A 22,206-nucleotide genomic window follows, 5' to 3' on the forward strand; every position below is an offset into this window, starting at 1 on the left:
ATCCACATGTTTAAACACCTACTAGTTGAATAAGTTCAGAAATGTCTTTGTGATAACAAATCATCTAAATTAAGTTGACTGATCAAAGGGGTAGTTTTGCGTTGTTCTTTCTAGTCTACCTTTTTTAATTGCAGAAGTTAGATTTTTATTTACATTATTCAGTTTTACATAAAAATGCTTAAAAGTTTCAGAAATTATGCCTTTTTTCCTCAACTTTTCCATCTAAAAAATGTAATGGCATCAGTTTATTTAAATTTACCCTAAATAATAAATGAATTTCATTCATTTTAAATTGTATAAAAATCACAAAGAAAGCACTTAACATTTTTAAACTTTAAATGCTATCCAATTTATCATTGTCAATTTTAGATTTAAAGTTATTGAAATATTTTCTCTAATTTAAATAGAAACCCAATCTATCAATATTACTTGTAATTCTCTACTAGTCACCCCTTTTTAAATGTATGTATTGTTTCCATCAGAGTATTAACTTTAATAGAAAAAGACAGAATGTTTATAACAAATATGTTTATTTCAATTGATTTATTATTAAATTTTATTTATTAACACTATATATTGATTTTTACTCTTTGTGAATCACTGTGTTCAGTTTTAAAAATATTATAAACACAAAACTTGGGCTTCCCTGGTGGCGCAGTGGTTGAGAGTCTGCCTGCTGATGCCGGGGACACAGGTTCATGCCCTGGGCTGGGAAGACCCCACATTCCGCAGAGCGGCTGGACCCGTGAGCCATGGCCACTGAGCCTGCACGTCCGGAGCCTGTGCTCCGCAACGGGAGAGGCCACAGCAGTGAGAGGCCTGTGTACCGCAAAAAACAACAACAACAACAAAAAACAACAAAAAACCCCACAAAACTTCAGCCTCCCATCTTCTTTGAAGAAAAATTAACACAAGGAATAAATGAATCAATACTTCTTATATAACTACTATTTCTACTCTCCTCAATTTTTGTAAGGCAGAAACCTGCATCTCTTTCACCTTTTTTATTTGCTAGGCATATATTTTCAGTTGTCTATTGCAACTATATTTGTATCCCAATGAACAAAGATCCTTCCAAACATAACATTAGGAAATCAATATCGAGACCCTCAATTTCCCTTGTACTCTTTCTTAAATTTCATCTGTACTTATAGTACAAGTATCATGTTGATTCAACTTTCAATCTACCTTTAATAGTAGCTCTTCTCCACTTTGAAAAAGAATGCAAAGCATTCACAAATTCTGGAATAAACTTACCATGATACATTTCTTTAAAGGGTATAAAAAACTCTGGATCACTATATGTGGCAATTGGAAAAACTTGTGTCTCTGAAGAATCTTTTATTAAGGTACCACCAGAGGTCTTCGTGTCTTTCATAGTTAGTTAGATAGTAAGTTGGTTGGTTTTATGGATAGATGGATATAGACATACATGACATATTGTGTGTGTGTGTGTATATATATATATATATATATATATATACATATATGTATATACACAGAGAGAGAGAAAGAAAAAGAGAGAGAGAAAGAGAGAATTAGTGTCTCCTGTTTTGTTTGTAAGCACAAGGTGAAGCATTAGAATCAGTGTTTGACCCATTTGGAGATCTTCTGAATTCAGCTCTATTATTGAGAGGAATCTAGAATTGTACGAGTTTTTCAGTATTGACCTTCTTCTTCCAAACCTCTACTCTTGTAGAAGAAGAAGAATTACTCCTGAAGTAGAATTTTATCAGAGCAAAGAAAGCATCAGTAAGAATTATTGAAGCTACAACATTAGGCAACAAATTCAGAAAGAATTCCATGACTTAACATTGGAATTGACATTCATAAATGAGATGTCAGAGAGATGCATTACACATTAACACACTGATTTTGACTGAAAACAAATGAAATGAAATGTTTTCTGGTAGTGAGTAAGCAGGATTTACCTGCTTATCTGTCTGGCTTTGCCAATTAGGGTACAGAACAGACATTTAAAAAAAAAAAACAACTGAAATATCCATATCTACAACTCTAAATTATTCATAAAATATATTTAAAACATATGACAAAATGTAATTCATAAGAAGTGTGAGCAAATACACATTGAGATTAATGATATTCCAATTTCTTCAACCCCTTATGAATTTAACATATCAAGCAAGGTACATTTGAGTGAAAGGGTAAGAGTAGTAATTAAAAGTTATAAAATCTTGGTAGTAACTTTTTAGTAAAATTCCCAGAAATGGAATGATCCATATGACTAGGTAAGAAACACTTTTCCAGATCAGTTAGTTCCTAATGTTTTATTTCATCAAAATTGGCAAAGGATGGCATTATTATCAAATAGAAGATTTAATGTAACTTTTAAAGATGGGACACCATGCATTTATCTTTTGCTTGTAATAAAAATCTGATGATATTGCTTAAATTTTTTTTTCTTTCCTATAGTTTATTGATATGTTGGAACAAATTTTCTCAAAGCTTTACACATATAAAAATTAAAAGAAGGTAAATAATTTATATTGAAATAATTTATATTAATGTATATTTCTAGCAAAAAAAAACCCATAAACTAATTAACAGAGCTCTATAAATTCATTAAATCATGAGTTTTCAAGGAACAGATAATATTTGTTTTTAAAAGTTATTTATCATGGAGCCCTTCAAGATGGCGGAGGAGTAAGATGTGGAGATCATCTTCCTCCCCACAAATACATCAAAAATACATCTACATGTGGAACAACTCCTACAGAACACCTACTGAATGCTGGCAGAAGACCTCAGACTTCCCAAAAGGCAAGAAACTCCCCACAAACCTCGGTAGGGCAAAAGAAAAAAGAAAAAACAGAGACAAAAGAATAGGGATGGGACCTGCACCAGTGGGAGGGAGGCGTGATGGAGGAAAACTTTCCACACACTAGGAGCCCCTTCGTGGGCAGAGATTGCGGGTGGCAGAGGGGGGAAGCTTTGGAGCCACGGAGGAGAGCGCAGTAACAGGGTGCGGAGGGCAAAGCGGAGAGATTCCCGCAGAGGATCGGTGCCGACCAGCACTCACCAGCCCGAGAGGCCTGTCTGCTCACCCGCCGGGGCAGGTGAGGGCTGAGAGCTGAGGCTCAGGCTTGGGAGGTCAGATCCCAGGGAGAAGACTGGTGTTGGCTGCATGAACACAGCCTGAAGGGGGCTAGTGTGCCACAGCTGCAGGTGAGGGCTGAGAGCTGAGGCTCAGGCTTGGGAGGTCAGATCCCAGGGAGAAGACTGGGGTTGGCTGCATGAACACAGCCTGAAGGGGGCTAGTGTGCCACAGCTAGCCGAGAGGGAGTCTGGGAAAAAGTCAGGACCTGCCGGAGAGGCAAGAGACCACTGTTTTTGGGTGCACAAGGAGAAGGGATTCAGAACAACGCCTAAACAAGCTCCAGAGACAGCAGAGCACTGCCTAAGCAAGCTCCAGAGAAAAGGGCAAGCCACAGATATCATCTTGGACTCCAGAGGTGGGCACAGACTGCTAGAGCTGCTGCTGCTGCCACCAAGAATCCTTTGTGCAAACAAAGGTCACTACCCACAACCCCCCAGGAGCCTGTACAGCACACCACTGCCAGGGTCCCATGATCCAGGGCCAACTCCCTGAGAGAACACACAGCAGGCCTCAGGCTGTTACAACATCATATTGGCCTCTGCCTCTGCAGGCACGCCCCACATTTCAATTATGACTACCGTACCCCTCCCTTTCCCCGGCCTCAGTGAGCAGGAGAGCCCCAATCAGCCCCTGCTTTAACACTCCACTGTCTGGGCAGGGAAAAGATGCCTAAGTGTGGCCTACATGCAGAGGCGTGGCCAAAACCAAAGATGAAGCCCAGGAGCTCTGGGACCAAAGAAGAGAAAGGGAAATTTCCCTGTGAAGCCTTAGGAGCAGCGGATTAATCCCCACAATTGGCTTGATAAATCCTGCATCTGTGGAATACCTGAATAGACAATGAATGTTCCGAAAATTGAGGAGGTAGACTTTGGGAGCAATTGTAGACTTGGAGTTTGCTTTCTGCATTTGATTTGTTTTTGGTTTTATATTTATCATAGTTTGGTTTTTAGTGCTTGTTTTCATTGGTGGGTTTGTTTATTGGTTTGGTTGCTATCTTCCTTTTTTTTTTTCTTGTGAGTGTGTGTGTATGTTTCTTTGTGTAATTATGCCCATTTAGTTTTGCTTTTACCATTTGTCTTGGGGTCTATCTGTTCATTTTTTGTTCTGTTTTGTTTTTTCCTTTTCTCTCGTGCCATGCAGCTGGCAGGGTCTTGGTGCTCTGGCTGGGTGTCGGGCCTGAGCCACTGAGGCGGGAGAGCCAAGTCCAGGACACTGGACCACCAGAGACCTACCGGCCCCACATAATACTAATTGGTGAGAGCTCTCCCAGAGATCTCCATCTCAACACTAAGACCCAGCTCCACCCAACGGCCAGCAAGCTGCAGTGCTGGACGCCCCATGTCAAACAATTAGCAAGACAGGAACACAACCCCACGCATTAGCAGAGAGGCAGGCTAAAGTCATACTACGTTCACAGACACCTCAAAAAACGCAAACAGACGTGGCCCTGCCCACCAGAGGGACAAGATCCAGCCCCACCTACCAGAACACAGGCACCAGTCCCCTCCACCAGGGAGCCTACACAACCCACTGAACCAGCCTTACCCACTGGGGGCAGACACCAAAAATAATGGGAACTACGAACTTGTAGACTGTGAAAAGGAGACCCCAAACACAGTAAGTTAAACAAAATGAGAAGACAGAGAAATATGCAGCAGATGATGGAGCAAGGTAAAAACCCACCAGACCAAACAAATTGATGAGGAAATAGGCAGTCCACCTGAAAAAGAATTCAGAGTAATGATACTAAAGGTGATCCAAAATCTTGGAAGAAGAATGGAGAAAATACAAGAAACGTTTAACAGGGAACTAGAAGAATTAAAGAGCAAACAAACAATGATGAACACCACAATAAATGAAATTTAAAATACTCTAGAAGGAATCAATAGCAGAATACCTGAGGCAGAGGAATGGATAAGTGACCTGGAAGATAGAATAGTGGAAATAACTGCAGCAGAGCAGAAAAGAAAAAAGAAGGAAAAGAGTTGAGGACAGTCTCAGAGATCGGGGACAACAGTAAACGCACCAACATTCGAATTATAGGGGTCCCAGAAGAAGAGAAAAAGAAAGGGTCTGAGAAAATATTTGAAGAGATTATAGTTGAAAACATCCTTAACTTGGGGAAGGAAATAGGCAGTCAAGTCCAGGAAGCACAGAGAGTGCCACACAGGAAAAATCACAGGAGAAACATGCCAAACAAACATATTAATCAAACTATCAAAAAATAAATACAAAGAAAAAATATTAAAAGCAGCAAGGGAAAAGCAACAAATAACATACAAGGGAATCCCCATAAGGTTAACAGCTGATATTTCAGCAGAAATTCTGCAGGCCAGAAGGGAGTGTCATGACATATTTAAAGTGATGAAAAGGAAAAACCTACAACCAACATTACTCTACCAAGCAAAGATCTCATTCAGATTCAATGGAGAAATTAAAGCCTTTACAGACAAGCAAAAATTAAGAGAATTCAGCACCACCAAGCCAGCTTTACAACAAATGCTAAAGGAACTTCTCTGGGTGGGAAACACAAGAGAAGAAAAAGACCTACACAAACAAACCCCAAACAATTAAGGAAATGGTAATAGGAACATACATATTGATAATTACCTTAAATGTGAATGGATTAAATGCTCCAATCAAAAGACACAGACTGGCTGAATGGATACAAAAACAAGACCCATATATATGGTGTCTAAAAGAGACACATTTCAGACCTAATGACACCTAAGACTGAAAGTGAGGGGATGGAAAAAGATATTCCATGCAAATGGAAATCAAAAGAGAGCTGGAGTAGCAATACGCATATCAGACCAAATAGACTTTAAAACAAAGACTATTACAAGAGACAAAAAAAGGACACTACATAATGATCAAGGGATCAATCCAAAAAGAAGATATAACAATCGTAAATTTTACGCACCCAACATAGGAGCACCTCAATACATAAGGCAAACGCTAAGAGCCATAAAAGGGGAAATCGACGGTAACACAATCATACTAGGTGCCTTCAACACCCCAATTTCACCAATGGACAAATCAACCAAAATGAAAATAAATAAGGAAACACAAGCTTTAAATGACACATTAGACCAGATGGACTTAATTGATATTTATAGGACATCCCATCCAAAAACAACAGAATACACTTTCTTCTCAAGTGCTCGTGGGACATTCACTAGGATAGATCATATCTTGGGTTACAAACCAAGCCTCCATAAATTTAAGAAAATTGAAATCGTATCAAGTACCTTTTCTGACCACAACATTATGAGACTAGATATCAATTACAGGAAAAAAATCTGTAAAAAATACAAACACATGGAGGCTAAAAAATATGCTACTAAATAACCAAGAGATCACTGAAGAAATCAAAAAGGAAATAAAAAAATATCTAGAAACAAATGACAAGGAAACCACAATGACCCAATATCTATAGGATACAGCAAAAGCACTTCTAAGTGGGAAGTTTATAGCAATATAATCCTACCTCAAGAAACAAGAAAAATGTCAAATAAACAACCTAACCTTACACCTAAAGCAATTAGAGAAAGAAAAATAAAAAAACCCCAAAAGTTAGCAGAAGGAAAGAAATCATAAAGATCGAATCAGAAATAAATGAAAAAGAAATGAAGGAAACAACAGCAAAGATCAGTAAAACTAAAAACCTGGTTGTTTGAGAAGATAAACAAAATTGATAAACCTTTAGCCAGACTCATCAAGAAAAAAAGGGAGAAGACTCAACAGAATTAGAAATGAAAAAGGAGAAGTAACAACTGACACTGCAGAAATACAAAGGATGATGAGAGACTACTGCAAGCCATTATATGCCAATAAAATGGACAACCTGGAAGAAATGGACAATTTCTTCAAAAAATACAACCTTCCAAGACTGAACCAGAAAGAAATAGAAAATATGAACAGACCAATCACAAGCACTGAAATTGAAACTGTGATTAAAAATCTTTCAACAAACAAAGCCCAGGACCAGACGGATTCACGGGTGAATTCTATCAAACATTTAGAGAAGAGCTTCCAAAATATAGCAGAGGGAGAAACACTCCCAAACTCATTCTATGAGACAACCGTCACCCTGATACCAAAACCATAATAAGATGTCACAAAAAAAGAAAACTACAGGCCAACATCACTGATGAACATAGATGCAATAATCCTGAACAAAGTACTAGCAAACAGAATCCAACAGCACATTAAAAGAATCATACAACAGGATCAAGTGGGGTTTATCCCAGGAATGCAAGGTTTCTTCCATAAATGCAAATCAATCAGTGTGATACACTGTATTAATATACTGAAGGATAAAAAATATGTCATAATCTCAATAGATGCAGAAAAAGCTTTTGACAAAATTCAACACCCACTTATGATAAAAACTCTCCAGAAAGTTGGCATAGAGTGAACCTACCTGAATATAATAAAGGTCATATATGACAAACACACAGCCAACATCATTCTCAATGGTGAAAAAGTGAAACCATTTCTTCTAAGATCAGGAACAAGACAAGGGTGCCTACTCTCACCACTCTTCTTCTACATAGTTTTGGAAGTTTTAGCCATGGCAATCAGAGAAGAAAAAGAAATAAAAGGAATCCAAATTGGAAAAGAAGTAAAACTGCCACTGTTTGCAGATGCCATGATACTCTACATAGAGAATCCTAAAGATGCTACCAGAAAACTACTAGAGCTAATCAATGAATGTGGTAGAGTAGCAGGATACAAAATTAATGCACAGAAATCTCTTGCATTCCTATACACTAACAACAAAAAATATGGAAGAGAAATTAAGGAAACACTCCCATTTGCCATTGCAACAAAAAAGAATAAAATACCTAGGAATAAACCTACCTAAGGAGAAAAAAGACCTGTATGCAGAAAACTATAAGACACTGATGAAAGAAATTAGAGATGATACAAACAGATGGAGAGATATACCATGTTCTTGGATTGGAAAAATCAACATTGTGAAAATGACTATACTACCCAAAGCAATCTACAGATTCAGTGAAATCCCTATCAAGCTACAATTGGCATTTTTCACAGAACTAGAACAAAAAATTTACAATCTGTTTGGAAACACAAAAGATCCCAAATACCCAAAGTAATCTTGAGAATGAAAAACGGAGCTGGAGGAATCAGGCTCCCTGACTTCAGACTATACTACAAAGCTACAGTAATCAACACAGTAGGGTACTGGCACAAAAACAGAAATATAGATCAATGGAACAGGATAGAAAGCCCAGAGATAAACCCGCACACATATGGTCACCTTATTTTGGATAAAGGAGGCAAGAACATACAATGGAGGAAAGACAGCCTCTTCACTATGTGGTGATGGAAAACCTGGACATCTACATGGAAAAGAATGAAATTAGAACACTTCCTAACACTATACACACAAATAAACTCAAAATGTATTAAAGACCTAAATGTAATGCCGACACTATCAAACTCTTAGAGGAAATCATAGACAGAACACTCTGACATAAATCACAGCAAGATCCTTTTTGACCTACCTCCTAGAGAAATGGAAGTAAAAACAAAAATAAACAAATGGGACCTAATGAAACTTAAAACCTTTTGCACATCAAAGGAAACCATAAACAAGACAAAAAGACAACCCTCAGAATGCGAGAAAATATTTTCTAACAAAGTAACTGACAAAGGATTAATATCGAAACTATGCAAGCAGCTCATGCAGCTCACTATCAAAAAAACAAACAACCCAATCCAAAAATGGGCAGAAGACCTAAATAGACATTTCTCCAAAGAAGATATACAGATTGCCAACAAACACATGAAAGGATGCTCAACATCACTAATCATTAGAGAAGTGCAAATCAAAACCACAATGCTGTATCATCTCAGACTAGTCAGAATGGCCATCATGAAAAAATATACAAACAATAAATGCTGGAAAGGGTGTGGAGAAAAGGGAACCCTCTTGTACTGTTGGTGGGAATGTAAATTGATACAGCCACTATGGAGAACAATATGGAGGTTCCTTAAACTAAAAACTGAACTACCATATGACCCAGCAATCCCACTACTGGGCATCTACCCTGAGGAAACCATAATTCAAAATAGTCCTGTACCACAATGTTCATTGCAGCACTATTTACAGTCGCCAGGACATGGAAGCAACCTAAATGTCCATCAACACACGAATGGATAAAGAAGATGTGGCACATATATACAATGGAATATTATCAGCCATAAAAAGAAATGAAATTGAGTTATTTGTCTTGAGGTGGATGGACCTAGAGTCTGTCATACAGAGTGAAGTAAGTCAGAGATAGAAAAGCAAATACTGTTTGCTAACACATATATATGGAATCGAAAAAAAAAAAAAGGTTCTGTTGAACGTAGGGACAGGACAAGAATAAAGACACAGATGTAGAGAATGGACTTGAGGATGCAGGTGCAGGGAAGGGTAAGCTGGGATGAAGTGAGAGAGTAGCATTTACACATATACACTACCAATGTAGAATGGATAGCTAGTGGGAAGCAGCTGCATAGCACAGGTATATCAGCTCAGTGCTTTTGACCACCTAGAAGGGTAGGATAGGGAGGGTGGGAGGGAAGCACAAGAGGGAGGGGATATGGGGACAAAAAAAAATAATAATAATAATAAAGTTATTTATCAAATCATGTAATACATTTAAATCTATTGAATTGTATATTACCTGTAATTATATATAATAAAATTCAATCAAAAGTGATTAAAGATTTTCATTATTAGAAAACTATATATTATATAATTTATGCCATAAGATTTTTGTTATTTATAATTTTCAGGAAAATATATTTACATTTCCAGTTATTTATGTTTATAGCAGAGACTTATGACTGTGACTAAGAAAAGATGTTTACTAATAAAAAGGCTGTATATTAGTACAAGAATATGCAGGGATAGTGGAATGAAATGGTAGCTTCAAGTAGGGAACACACACACACTTTTTTCACATTTATTGTTTTTAAAAGATGATATTAGATGCTGAATTGCCAGGATTAGATTCCATTTGTACATATAGATATGTGATGTAATATTTTTATTTTTAAATATAAATATTCATAATGCAACAGATTACCTACTTTTGGTCTATTTAATTTATTATAAAAATTTTAGATGGCAGCTTTATCATGTTCAAGGGAGTCCTTAGTTTTTCACACTCCTTTAGGTAGTACATGAGCAAGGCAGCACTGAAAAACACTGGTCAGCTGGTCATTTTTACTTAGTTGTTTGTCTTGCTAGAATTTGTGTTTGTGTGATGCATATTACAATTTTCTTCATCTCTCAACAATTTCTTAAATTTCTTACATTATTTATTCACCAAATATTGCTTCTTTCTTTTTCTTCTCACATCCTGGGGTTCCAATTAAATGTATTTTTAGACCTTTCAGTCCTGACCTATGTATCTTTTCTACTGTCTTCTGTTCTTTATATCCTTTTGCCATTTTATTATTCTGTGCCCAATATTTTTTCCAACATATTCCAGTTTGCTATTTATCTCTTCAACTGTGTCTGGTCTGCTGTTAAATTCATTAGTTACTTCCTTACTCCAATTTATATACTTTATTTGCAGAATTTCCATTTTGTTATAATTTATTATTTCCAGTTATAATTTTTTCCATTTATAATTTTGTTATAATTTATAATTTCTCTGTCAAATTGTTTTGTCATTTAATTTTTGATCAGGTGACTGAAATTAATTTATAGTTCATATTTGATAACCCCTTTATCTTTCTGATTTATATGCTCATTATCTTTTATTGAATTCTGATGCTGTGCATGAAAATTTGTTCAAATAATTTAAAATTCTTGATGATATTTTCTTTCTCCAGAGATTTACTTTTGTTTCCAGTAGTACCTCAGTCTATTTTAATTGACCCATTTGAAAGTATGCTTTAGCCCTGTGAAAGCTAATTGTTTGTTTGTTTAATTACTTCATGGGTATATAGCCCTTCTGTAGTCCAACAAATCCTGAGGAATTTACTGTCTTTATCATGGCTGGTTTGAAACTTCAGTATTTGTTTTGCTAACTGGACAAAACTCTAAAACAAAACCTATGTCCAATGTTTGGTTCACTCCTCAGGGATTCTTCTTGCCAGGTTAGTCCAGACATCCTCACTTTTATTGGACTTCAGATCCCTTTAAACAGATTTTTTTTTTAATTGAAGTATAGTTGATTTACAATGTCGTGTTAGTTTCAGGTGTACAGAGAAGTGATTTGGTTCTATATATATATATATATATAGAACTGAATCTCTACATAATTTTTTAGATTCTTTTTCATTATAGGTTATTACAAGATATTGGATATAGTTTCCTGCACTATACAGTATAAACAGATTATTTTAATATATTATCTATATTTTCTAGTTGTTTCTAGTGAGAAGTTTAGTTAAAAAAACTGGTCCTCCAATACCTGATACATTCATGTTTGACTGTGTGGTTGTCAGCTTGTAGCAGTTTCTCTGCCTCATGCTCACTTTCACAGTATCCCCCAGGCTCAGAACTCAGCTTCCTTAGCCTTGTCTCATCACCAAGTAGACTTTCTCTAATAACAGTCTTATCAGTATTTTGTACTCTATTGTTTCTGTACCTAATAAATAAATAAATAAATAAAAGGTCTATAGGACAGCCCCCAGTCCCTCTGAGTTGTCTACCAAGGCAGTTCAAGTTTTCTCTCTAGGTATCAATTATTGTTTACGTTAGTGGTCTAGTTATAAAGTTATAAAATTTTGAGTGGTCTGTCTGTAGAGCTCTTTTCCAAAAAATCTTTTTTATTTTTAGTGCGGGTTTTACAGAATGTCAGTTTCCTTTCTTTAGAGATAGATAAATACGTAGATGATATAGATAGATAGATAGATAGATAGATAGATAGATAGATAGATAGATAGATAAAGACAGATAATATAGCAGAAATCCTTGCATGTCTAAAACTGAACTCATCATTTCTTGCCACCAATCATTCCTCCTCAAATTACTTTTCCAGCCTTCTCTATTTCTGCAAAGGCACTATCATTTTTACAGACTGAAAATTATGACAATTATGACTTTGTTTATGACATTTTCAATATAACATAAATTCTCTGAATTTCTTTTTGTTTTGGGGGTGTTTTTTTGTAAAATTAAGGTTGACGTAATCAGCGGGTTCCATATTATCTGGTCCATAGACTTACAGTTACCTGAGATGTTAAAACAGACAATATTAAAATAACTATATTTGGACTCCTGAGTCGCATTAACAGAGACTCTGACTTTGTTTTTAACACTGAATGGCAGAATCGTCAGAAGCAATCACTAGATATTTCTCAACTATACAGTAATTTGGTGACCCACAGGACTAATCATTTAAGACTATTTCTAGCTTTATCATTTTATTCCTTCAAGTCATTTGACATATTTCACCTGCCTTCCATCAAATAAAGTAGTGTCTAGTAGATTCTAACTCCTCTTCTCCTGTCTCCTAAACTGCCTTTTGATCACCATTTTCTTAGTTTAGATATTTTTTAGTCTTCCGTCTAAACTGATCTTTTTTCTTTATATCTTCTATATCGAAATAATGTACCACTCAGAGTACCTTCATTGTTAAACATCATTTAAATACAAATGAATTAATTCCATATACTTCACCCTGTTATGGGAACCCCAATAACATTACTCTAGATTTATTTTTCTAAGCAACTCACTCCTTGCATTCTTATACTGCATATGTATTAAAACAATACTGCTAGTTGCTATTTTAAAAAATATATTCCGCAGTTCATTTGTGTGTGATGTTGTTAATGTATTATCCTATGCCACAAAAAACCTCTCATAATGTTGAAGCATATCCATGTGTCAAATACTGTTCCAGTCTACCTTTTTTATGGAACAATTCATAATACCTAGTGAAATATCTGTAACCCAACTCTAGTAGTTATTAAGTACTATTGTATAATATTATTACATACTTCTAATATTACATATTATATTACTTCTTTTATTTTTCCTAAGTGTATTGCAAGTACCTTTAGGGCAGGGATATGTTTCGGTCATCTTCATATTTGTACTTTCCCTAGAAAGTCTCTTCCAAATGGAAGGCATTCCATAAATATTATTTATTTGAGGTAAAATTTAAATGAATAATAAAGTAAATATATACGTGCTAAAAGTACTTTTCCTGACCCACCTATGGGAGAATTAATCTGAAAGAATGAGATAGGTATAATTGTCAAGATATTTACAAAGTAGATTTTTTTCCTAAATGCTAATTCACGATTTTAATTGAATTAACCTCATAGATGATGGTTGTATCAAAAACTTGTGGGGTTTTTTTGTTTTTGTTAGAAAGGAGACATGTAAAAGTTGTAAAAATCAAATTTTGTAGTAAATAGCAATTAGGTATTGACTAAGTTTTCCCTTATGTTTTTGTTTATTTATTACATTGAATATTTACCCTTTTGATTAGATTTTTCTATGTAGCAAGAAATGCTAAAATGTAAAACTAGTAGAGATCTCCAAATGTTAATTTTATAGCCTTACTTTCATTTTTTATATTTTCTTAAGAGTTAGCAAATTTACTAAACTTGCTTGTAGAAAAGAAATAAACTGTATCACTAAGGCTGTCTTAATACATGACAAGGAAATAAACTGTGAAATAATTAAATCAGTCTAATAGTTTCCCTGTAGTCAATCTAAGTGATCATATGAAAAATAAACTCATATAAAGTTATGTGTTGTTAGTGGCATGAGATAAGCATTATAGCAACATTTCATAACTCTTTTGCTGATGCCACAAACCCTTTGTATTACGATATCTATGTAGATGTGAGATGATAGAACATGAGCTAAAAGTATATGAAAATATTGAAAACTATTTGTTTTTTTTTTGTTTTGTTTTTGTTTTTTTTGTGGTATGTGGGCCTCCCTCTGCTGCGGCCTCTCCCGTTGCGGAGCACAGGCTCCGGACGCGCAGGCTCAGCGGCCATGGCTCACGGGCCCAGCCGCTCCGCGGCACGTGGGATCCTCCCAGACCGGGGCGCGAACCCGGTTCCCCTGCATCGGCAGGCGGACGCACAACCACTGCGCCACCAGGGAAGCCCGCTTGAAAACTATTTGAAATCAAGTAGTGTAAAATAAATGCATACATCTCTTTTCAAAAGTATGGGAAGATAGGTTCTATCTACATTATATTAAAATAACCAAATATTCTGATCAATTAAGTCAAATACCAATCAAATCAGTTTAAAAAACAAAATCAAATAGTCTGAGATATTAAACACCTCTATAATTTTGAGGATTCTTTTTTTAAAAATTTATTTAATTAATTTATTTATTTCGTCTGCATCGGGTCTTATTTGTGGCATGCGGTCTCTTCATTGAGGCGTGTGGCATCTTTTCACTGTGGGCTGGATCTTCGCTGTGGCGCGCAGGCTTCTCTCTAGTTGTGGCGTGCGGGTTTTCTCTCTCTAGTGCAGTGTGCAGGCTCCAGGGAGCATGGGCTCTGTAGTTTGCCGCACATGGGTCCTCTTGTTGAGGTCGCAAACTCAGTAGTTGTGGCACACAGGCTTAGCTGCCCCGCGGCATGTGGGATCTTAGTTCCCCGACCAAGGATCAAACCTGCGTCCCTTGCATTGGAAGGCAGATTCTTTACCACTGGACCACCAGGGAAGTCCCAGTTTCCAGGATTCCTGAACAGTTCATGGAGTCAGTATATATTAAAAAGAATTACAGGGCTTCCCCGGTGGCGCAATGGTTGCGCGTCCGCCTGCCGATGCGGGGAGACCGGGTTCGCGCCCCGGTCCGGGAGGATCCCGCGTGCCGCGGAGCGGCTGGGCGCGTGAGCCATGGCCGCTGGGCCTGCGCGTCCGGAGCCTGTGCTCCGCAGCGGGAGAGGCCATAGCGGAGGGAGGCTCGCATACCACAAAAAAAAAAAAAAAAAAAAAAAAAAAAAGAATTACAAATATTTGCAATTTTACAGACTTCGATAATTTTCTAATGATGATTTTAAAATATGCATAAATACATAATATATTCAAATTTTGACTTTTTGTGAATATGTAGATATGTATTATGCATTTTTCTTTATCAGAGTAAACTTACTGTTTTGGTTTGTTCTTTAAGGGCTGCAAGTACTCCTTCCAGACTACCTTCAGGAGCGTTTTGTACAAGCAGCTTTGAGCTACGTTGCTTGCAATTCAGAGGGAGAGTTTATCTGCAAGGACAATGACTGCTGGTGTCAGTGTGGTCCCAGATTTCCAGAATGCAACTGCCCCTCCATGGACATTCAAGCCATGGAGGAGAATCTTCTTCGCATAACTGAAACCTGGAAATCCTACAACATCGACTTTGAGGAATCAGGTAAGACATATATTTTATCTAACACTTCTAAACTTTTGCCAAAAAAAATTGCCATATTGAGAAGACTGTTTAATGCTTTTGGGAGAAACTATTACGTACTTGGAGGGTTTTATTCAATTTATCCTTATTATTCTTTCAATTGGACATGTGTATTGCTTTTATTGTCGGTTATTCAGTATTTTACTGAAAGCCTATATGGTACTTTGTGTATTGCTATGTACTATTGGCACTAGAACCTAGCCTGCTCTTGAGCTGATTTTTATTAGTCATTTAATGAAGAAAGTCCTTGCCTTTCTCAATATAAGAATTTAAATTGTTGACTGAAAAACAATGCACAACCTAGAAGTTGAGAATTATGTATTTATGTTTTATTCGGCGGATCTTCTGAGCACTTCAAGCCCAGGAGACAGGACTCTCAGATCGCTCTGAGGGAGGGCTCCAAAGAGGTAAAGGAGGAGCCAGGATAGATAGGAGTTTTGAAAGACTCCTATATAGAGTCCAGGTAGTCAGAACAGTATCAAAAGATACTGTTAATTAAGGAAAACCAGGTATCTCAAGTTAAGGAATTTAGTGCTTTTCTGGGTATGGGAAGATGCAAAGTCAAAGCTCATTGAACATTTTCCTTTGATATGCACCTCAGCTCTCTGGGGCCAGATAGCTGAGGTGCTATCCTGGCTTTAGGTGCCATCCTGGTGATAGAAACCTATCCTGTGCTTTCTCATCCTGAGCCTCCTCAGGGCGCACTGTAGGAGGGTCGCTGCAGAGGCTGATAGCTTGAGAGCTGGTATCTTGTTTCCATCCTGAGTTCCCTCAGGGCTCACGTCAGTGTGGCTGTAGTGGCTGAGGTGGCTGATGACCACAACAGCCTTTGTTTATTCTTTATTGATATGGCAGGCGGCGTTCTTAGTCCAATACCTCTGATACCCCTCTGGACTATTCCCATGGCCCCTGAGATTCACTTGTGAGGCAAGATCCAAAGTGTGAATGTTCTATACTTTCTTTACATTAAAGTGAATCTCATGCACGTGCACTTACACTCAACTACTTCTTTTTAAACCAAATTCAGATCAGTTTTGACTTACTGTTTGTGCAGTTTGTTTTTGTTATTTCTGAATTTTTATGAGTGCATATTTGTGTTTTCAATATTGTTACTTATGGACTATGTAACCTGTAATGGCCTTCATTTCATAAAGCAATGAACTTTAATAAAAGGTTAAGAATGCCTCAACATGAAATGAAAAATATTGATAACAACATATATAATCATTCATAATAATAGAATAATAAAAATCCCCAGAATGTGGTGAGTGTAATTATGTAGCACTTAGTCAAAAGTGTTGGACATGGCTAACTTTCAAAGTGACAAGAGAGGTTTTAACTGCCAAGAGGTCAGATTTATATGTTTGAATGTCATAATTTTTCCAGTGATTCATTTAACCAAGCACACTTAAAAATGATAATGAAATTTAACATACATTCACAATAAAAACACTTAATTTAGGCATAGAAGGAACATATTTCAACATAATAAAAGCCATATATGACAAGCCCACAGCTAACATCAGACAAGAAAAAACACAATTGATGGTTTCAACAAACCCTCATCTTTTTGTGTAGTAGAACCACCAAATTATAAAGTAAAAGGGTAGGTAAATAAATTTAGAAAGAGTTAATAGATTTAGATTTTATTAAGATATATTTTGATCAAAATACTGTATAATAAATAATCCTCCTCTGCTAGGGTAATATTTCTCTCTATACAAATGGTAAAAACTGTCTAAGAATCAAAAAGTCATATCTCCTTGACATTGTTGAAATGCATTTATTTCTAACCTCAAATTCTTCTTTTGTTTTTTCAATAGAATACTAATAAGTAATGTATTGGAAATCTAATATGTTATATTCAAGTAGAACCATCTGATGTTAAAAATAATCATGAAATGCAACACTTTTAGATAATGTATAATGTGTTATACCAGGGAATCTTAGAAACCCCATATTTGTGGAACTCACATAGGATTGCCACCCCTATTATTTTGCCTTGAGACTATATTTTTAAAAATCACCAAATGAGCATTGGGTTCTTTGTTTCCAGGTGAAATGTAGATTGAAGTAGGCCAATACTTCTATTGATAGTAACTAAAAAGTTGCATAATTTTTAAAATTATATTTTTAAAGACATAATAGATCATAAAAGTAACAACAACTAAATAGACTAAAATTCATAGCGTGAGATGTGTGGGATCCATAGCTTGTTTCCTTCCTTTCTTCCTTTCTTTGTTTCTCTTTCTTTCTTTCATTTTATTCATTAATTTATTTAATTCTGAGAACAGAGCCTGAGGGCTCTGCATTTCCCCAGGCAGAGAGTGGCTGATGGGAGAAAGAAAAATCAACACACTTCTAGCGATTATGGAGACTCGAATGACAAATTTCTGGACTCAGTGGGCCTAAAGAAGTTCAGTTTTACCACAAGATATTTGCTGAATTTCAGATAGTGCTGGATGCTAAAGAACTATTCAAAAGTCTTTTCAAACTTAATGAAGTTCACCTCAGACTTTAGGTGCTTAAGAGATAAAAACTCTCTAGAGGGAAGAGCTTGAAAATAAAACAGGGAAGGATGGAAAACCCCAGAGGGAATGAGGAAGTGACACTGTTTCTATAACTGCTTTCCCCTAGGGCACATTTATCAATTCAGGGCAGAGTTAGAAGCTGAGACTCTAGGACTAGTCCCTGAAAAATGCTGGCATTCCAGGACAGAGAAATCAGAAGAAAATTTGGCAGTCATAGTAGATTAAAGTGAGAAAATTGGAGGCTTAAGAAGTTTTAAATATGTGACCAGTCATCTCTTTAAGACATTTGCCTTAACCCATGTCAGATGTTCCTGAAGAGATAAACTGAAAACCTCTGAATGATAGCATTGAATCTTCTGCAGTGTTACAGGCCTGAAGTAGCAAACGTTTACCATGTCCTTAACTGAAAGTTCTGCAGGGCCATACCCTAAGAACAAGGGAGAGTCAGAGCCAGACTGAGTTCTCTACCAGTATAACCCCACACTGATATAGCTCATATCCTGATTTTTTTAGGATCAACTCCCTATAGTGTCTGTTAAATATGAAGAGAGTTACGTCTTCAGGAGGAAAACATTTTCTAAAATCTCTGCAATTTTTTGTTTTATTTATGATGAACATAAAACTCTAATTTATAACATATGTGAACAGATAAGACCTTATGGCTAATATCAAAAAGAAACCAGGTAACAGATGTAAGATGATCCAGATATTGAAATTAATAGGAACAATTTTCAGATATTTATTCTTAAAATGCTCAAAAAATGAAAGGAAAGGAAGGATAAAGTAGATGGAGATATTGAAAAGTTCACCAGAGATTTGGAATCTATACAACTGGACTGAAGGACCTTCTAAAATATAAAAATGCAGTATCTGAAATAAATAACTCAGAATTTTGTTTTCATAGGAGTCTTGGCATAATGGGGAACAGGATTAGTGAACAGGAAGAGAGGTTAATGGAATAGATAGAAATGGAAGCAGTGAGAAAAACAACAACAAAATATTGGATAGATGCATGGCAAGCATGTGAGATATGCATGAAATTTTTTTAAACTGAAAACTTCCAAATTCAACCTACAGATTCAAAAAGCACAGCAAACACAAAGAATGATTAATACAAAGAAAACCACAGATAAGTGTATCATAGTAAATATGTTGGAAAAAAGACAGAAAAAAATTCTTCTAACATAACTAGAGATAAAAGACATTACTTTCATTAGACTCGCAATGAGCCTGACTTATCAAAACAAAAACAAAAACAGATTTTTGACATATTTAGAGTGCTAAAGAAAATAACAGTGAATCTAGAATTATGTAATGTTCCACAAGAGCTTCAAAAATGAAGGTGAAAATAAAGATGTGTTCAGACAAGAAATGCTACATGAAAACATAGACACGTAAAGGGGAAGAGGAATTCTAGAGATGGCAAATATACATCAGTAAATATAAGTGAATATCAACCTTACAAAATAATAATTATGAGGTTATGTGGACATAAAATATATGTAGGATTTTAATATATGATAATAGTGTTATAATGGGTGGTGAATGGAAAGAGTTAATATTCTAAGTCTCCCAAGGTACTGGCATTGTTGAGGATGAGCTAAGAGATGTAATTTGCATTAGAGTGAAATAAATCAAGAATAATATAATCTCTGGAATAGCTACTAAAATAAGAATGTTTAATTATAGTCAAGAAAATAAAATAAGATAAAAATTATTTGATCACTCCATAATAAGAAAATAAACTAGAAAACAGGAGAAAAATCATCAAATAGATGTCAAAATCAAATCAAAAAAATCATCAAGGCCTTCCCTGGTGGCGCAGTGGTTGAGAGTCTGCCTGCTGATGCAGGGGATAGGGGTTCATGCCCCGGTCCGGGAAGATCCCACATGCCGCGGAGCGGCTGGGCCTGTGAGCCATGGCCTCTCAATGCAGCGGAAAGAGGAAGATTTGGATTGTCTTTACAATAAATGTGTTGGGTCAGATTAATTCCACTGTAATGGTTATTATATTAAATATTCTATTTTCTTATTACACTAAATAGTCTAAATAAAAGACTAATAGTGTAGGACTGGTGATTAATAATAATAAAAATAAATAAAAGACTATTTGCTGTTTACTAGAGACCTGATAAAGACATAGATAAACTGAGGTTGAATGGTGGAGAAATGTAATGTAAATGCTAGCCAAAAAATACTAAGGTAAATTTGAAAGCAAGATACATTAATTGAGGTTTAAAAATATTTCATAATAATAAAGTAGTCAATCCAACTGGAATCAATATCATAATTATTCATGTATATGAACTGCAAAATAAAAATTACACCACACCAGTTAAACGGGCAAGTAAGACTGCTAAAGGCTCTTGTAATAAAGGATAGAGATTTACAATAGGGAAGGAAGATTGAACTCAACTCCTCTGATACAAAGGACAGGAGAATTTCTAAAACACTGGGATTAGCTCATGGAAAAGTACCAGAGGACAGTAGCAGGGAGAATGGTTGACATTTCTGCAGTATCAGTTGTAACTTCTCCTCTTTCATTTCTTATTTTGTTTATTTGGTTCTTCCCTCTTTTCTTCTTGGTGAGCCTGGCCAGAGGTTTGTCAATTTTGTTTACCCCTTCAAAGACCCAACTCTTGGTTTTATTGATTTTTTTCCATTGTTTCTCTAATCTCTATTTTGTTCATTTCCTCTCTGATCTTTATTATTTCCTTCCTTCTGCTAACTTTAAGTTTTGTTTGTTCTTCTTTTTCTAATTCTTTCAGGTGGTAGGTTAGGTTCTTTATTTGAGATTTTTCTTGTTTTTTGAAGAAGGCCTATATTGCTATGAACTTCTCTCTAAGAACTGCTTTTGCTGCATCCCATAGATTTTGTATGGTTCTATTTTCATTATCATTTGTCTCAAGGTATTTTTTAATTTTCCCTTGGATTTCATCATTGACCCATTGATATTTTAGTAGAAGGTGGTCCACCTGATCAGGCCGTCTCTATTTGCTAATTGTCCCTTATTGAGGTTGGTCTCCTACTTTTCCAGACTGGGAGAAAAGCATACTATCTCCTTTTCCTTTGATTATTCCAAGTCAAAGTGATGACGCCTAGATCCTTGAGAATGACATATCTCGTTTGAAGAAGATTTACTTCTTTAAGGGACAAAGAAATACTTTACAATTGCAAGTTCTCTAAAGAAAAGGGAAGTCAGGGAAGAAAACTGTTTAAACTTTAGTGAAGCTCTGGCGAATGTTCAGGCTGTCTTGGTCAATACTTAAAAGCAGAGCCCCCAAAACCATGAAGATAAATTGACAGAACTAAAAGGAACAAAAAACACATACAGAATCATAGTGTGACATTTTAACATGCTTATTTAATATATGAAAGAACAAACAAATTGAATATCAGGGAAGATTTATTGAACTTGAAAAGAAGTTAACAGACTTGACTAAAATGAAATATATATGACTCTCAACAACAACAACAAAAATATAGAATTCACATTTTCCCAGTGCTCCTGAAATATTTACCCAGTTTTTCCACATGCTGAATCATAAAGTAAGCCTGAACAAACTCCAGGAGTTTGAAATTATTTAGAATATGTTTTCTGACCATGATGGGATCCAACTGAAATCAATAACTAGAAGATAAATGAGCAAACTTCATCTGCCTGAAAATTAAATTCTAAGCTTCTAAATAATCTATGAAAAAAAAGTTAAGTCAAAAGTTTAAGTCAATGAAAAAATTGTAAAAAAGAGAAAATATGTTGAACTGAACAATAAAGAAAATAGGACAAATCAAAACTTGTGTAATTCAGGTAAAGGATTGTTTCAGGAGAAAGTTATAGCCTTAAGGTATAATTTAGAAAAGAAAAAAACCTGGAAATTAAGTATTTAAGCTTTTGCCTTAACCATTTAAAATAATAAATATTTAGATTTTCCTTTAATTAAAGAGAAGGAACAAAGACTATAGGAAAAATTAATATGATTGAAAGCATTTAGGAGGTAGAGAAAATCCAGAGTCAAATGGTGGTTTTCTGAAAAGATTAATAAACTTAATAATTACCAAAAGTAATCAAGAAAAAAATTGAAAAATATACAAAATTGCTATGACAGGAAAGTGAAAGGACACATCACTAGAGAGACTACAGGAATCATAAC

The 22,206-nt window shown here is 35.7% G+C and overlaps 1 protein-coding gene across 2 annotated transcripts in view; it reads left to right on the top strand.

The window, feature by feature from the left end:
* Positions 1-22,206, top strand: part of BRINP3 (BMP/retinoic acid inducible neural specific 3) — a 440,693-nt gene that overhangs the window by 290,330 nt on the left and 128,157 nt on the right. For both annotated transcript variants that reach the window (XM_007101505.1, XM_024130693.1), the window contains one exon: positions 15,249-15,485. In XM_007101505.1, coding sequence (XP_007101567.1) covers positions 15,249-15,485 — 237 coding nt within the window. The remainder of the gene's footprint in view (positions 1-15,248; positions 15,486-22,206) is intronic.

This window comes from Physeter macrocephalus, chromosome 4, assembly GCF_002837175.3.
Source record: "Physeter macrocephalus isolate SW-GA chromosome 4, ASM283717v5, whole genome shotgun sequence".
NCBI classification, from domain to species: domain Eukaryota; kingdom Metazoa; phylum Chordata; class Mammalia; order Artiodactyla; family Physeteridae; genus Physeter; species Physeter macrocephalus.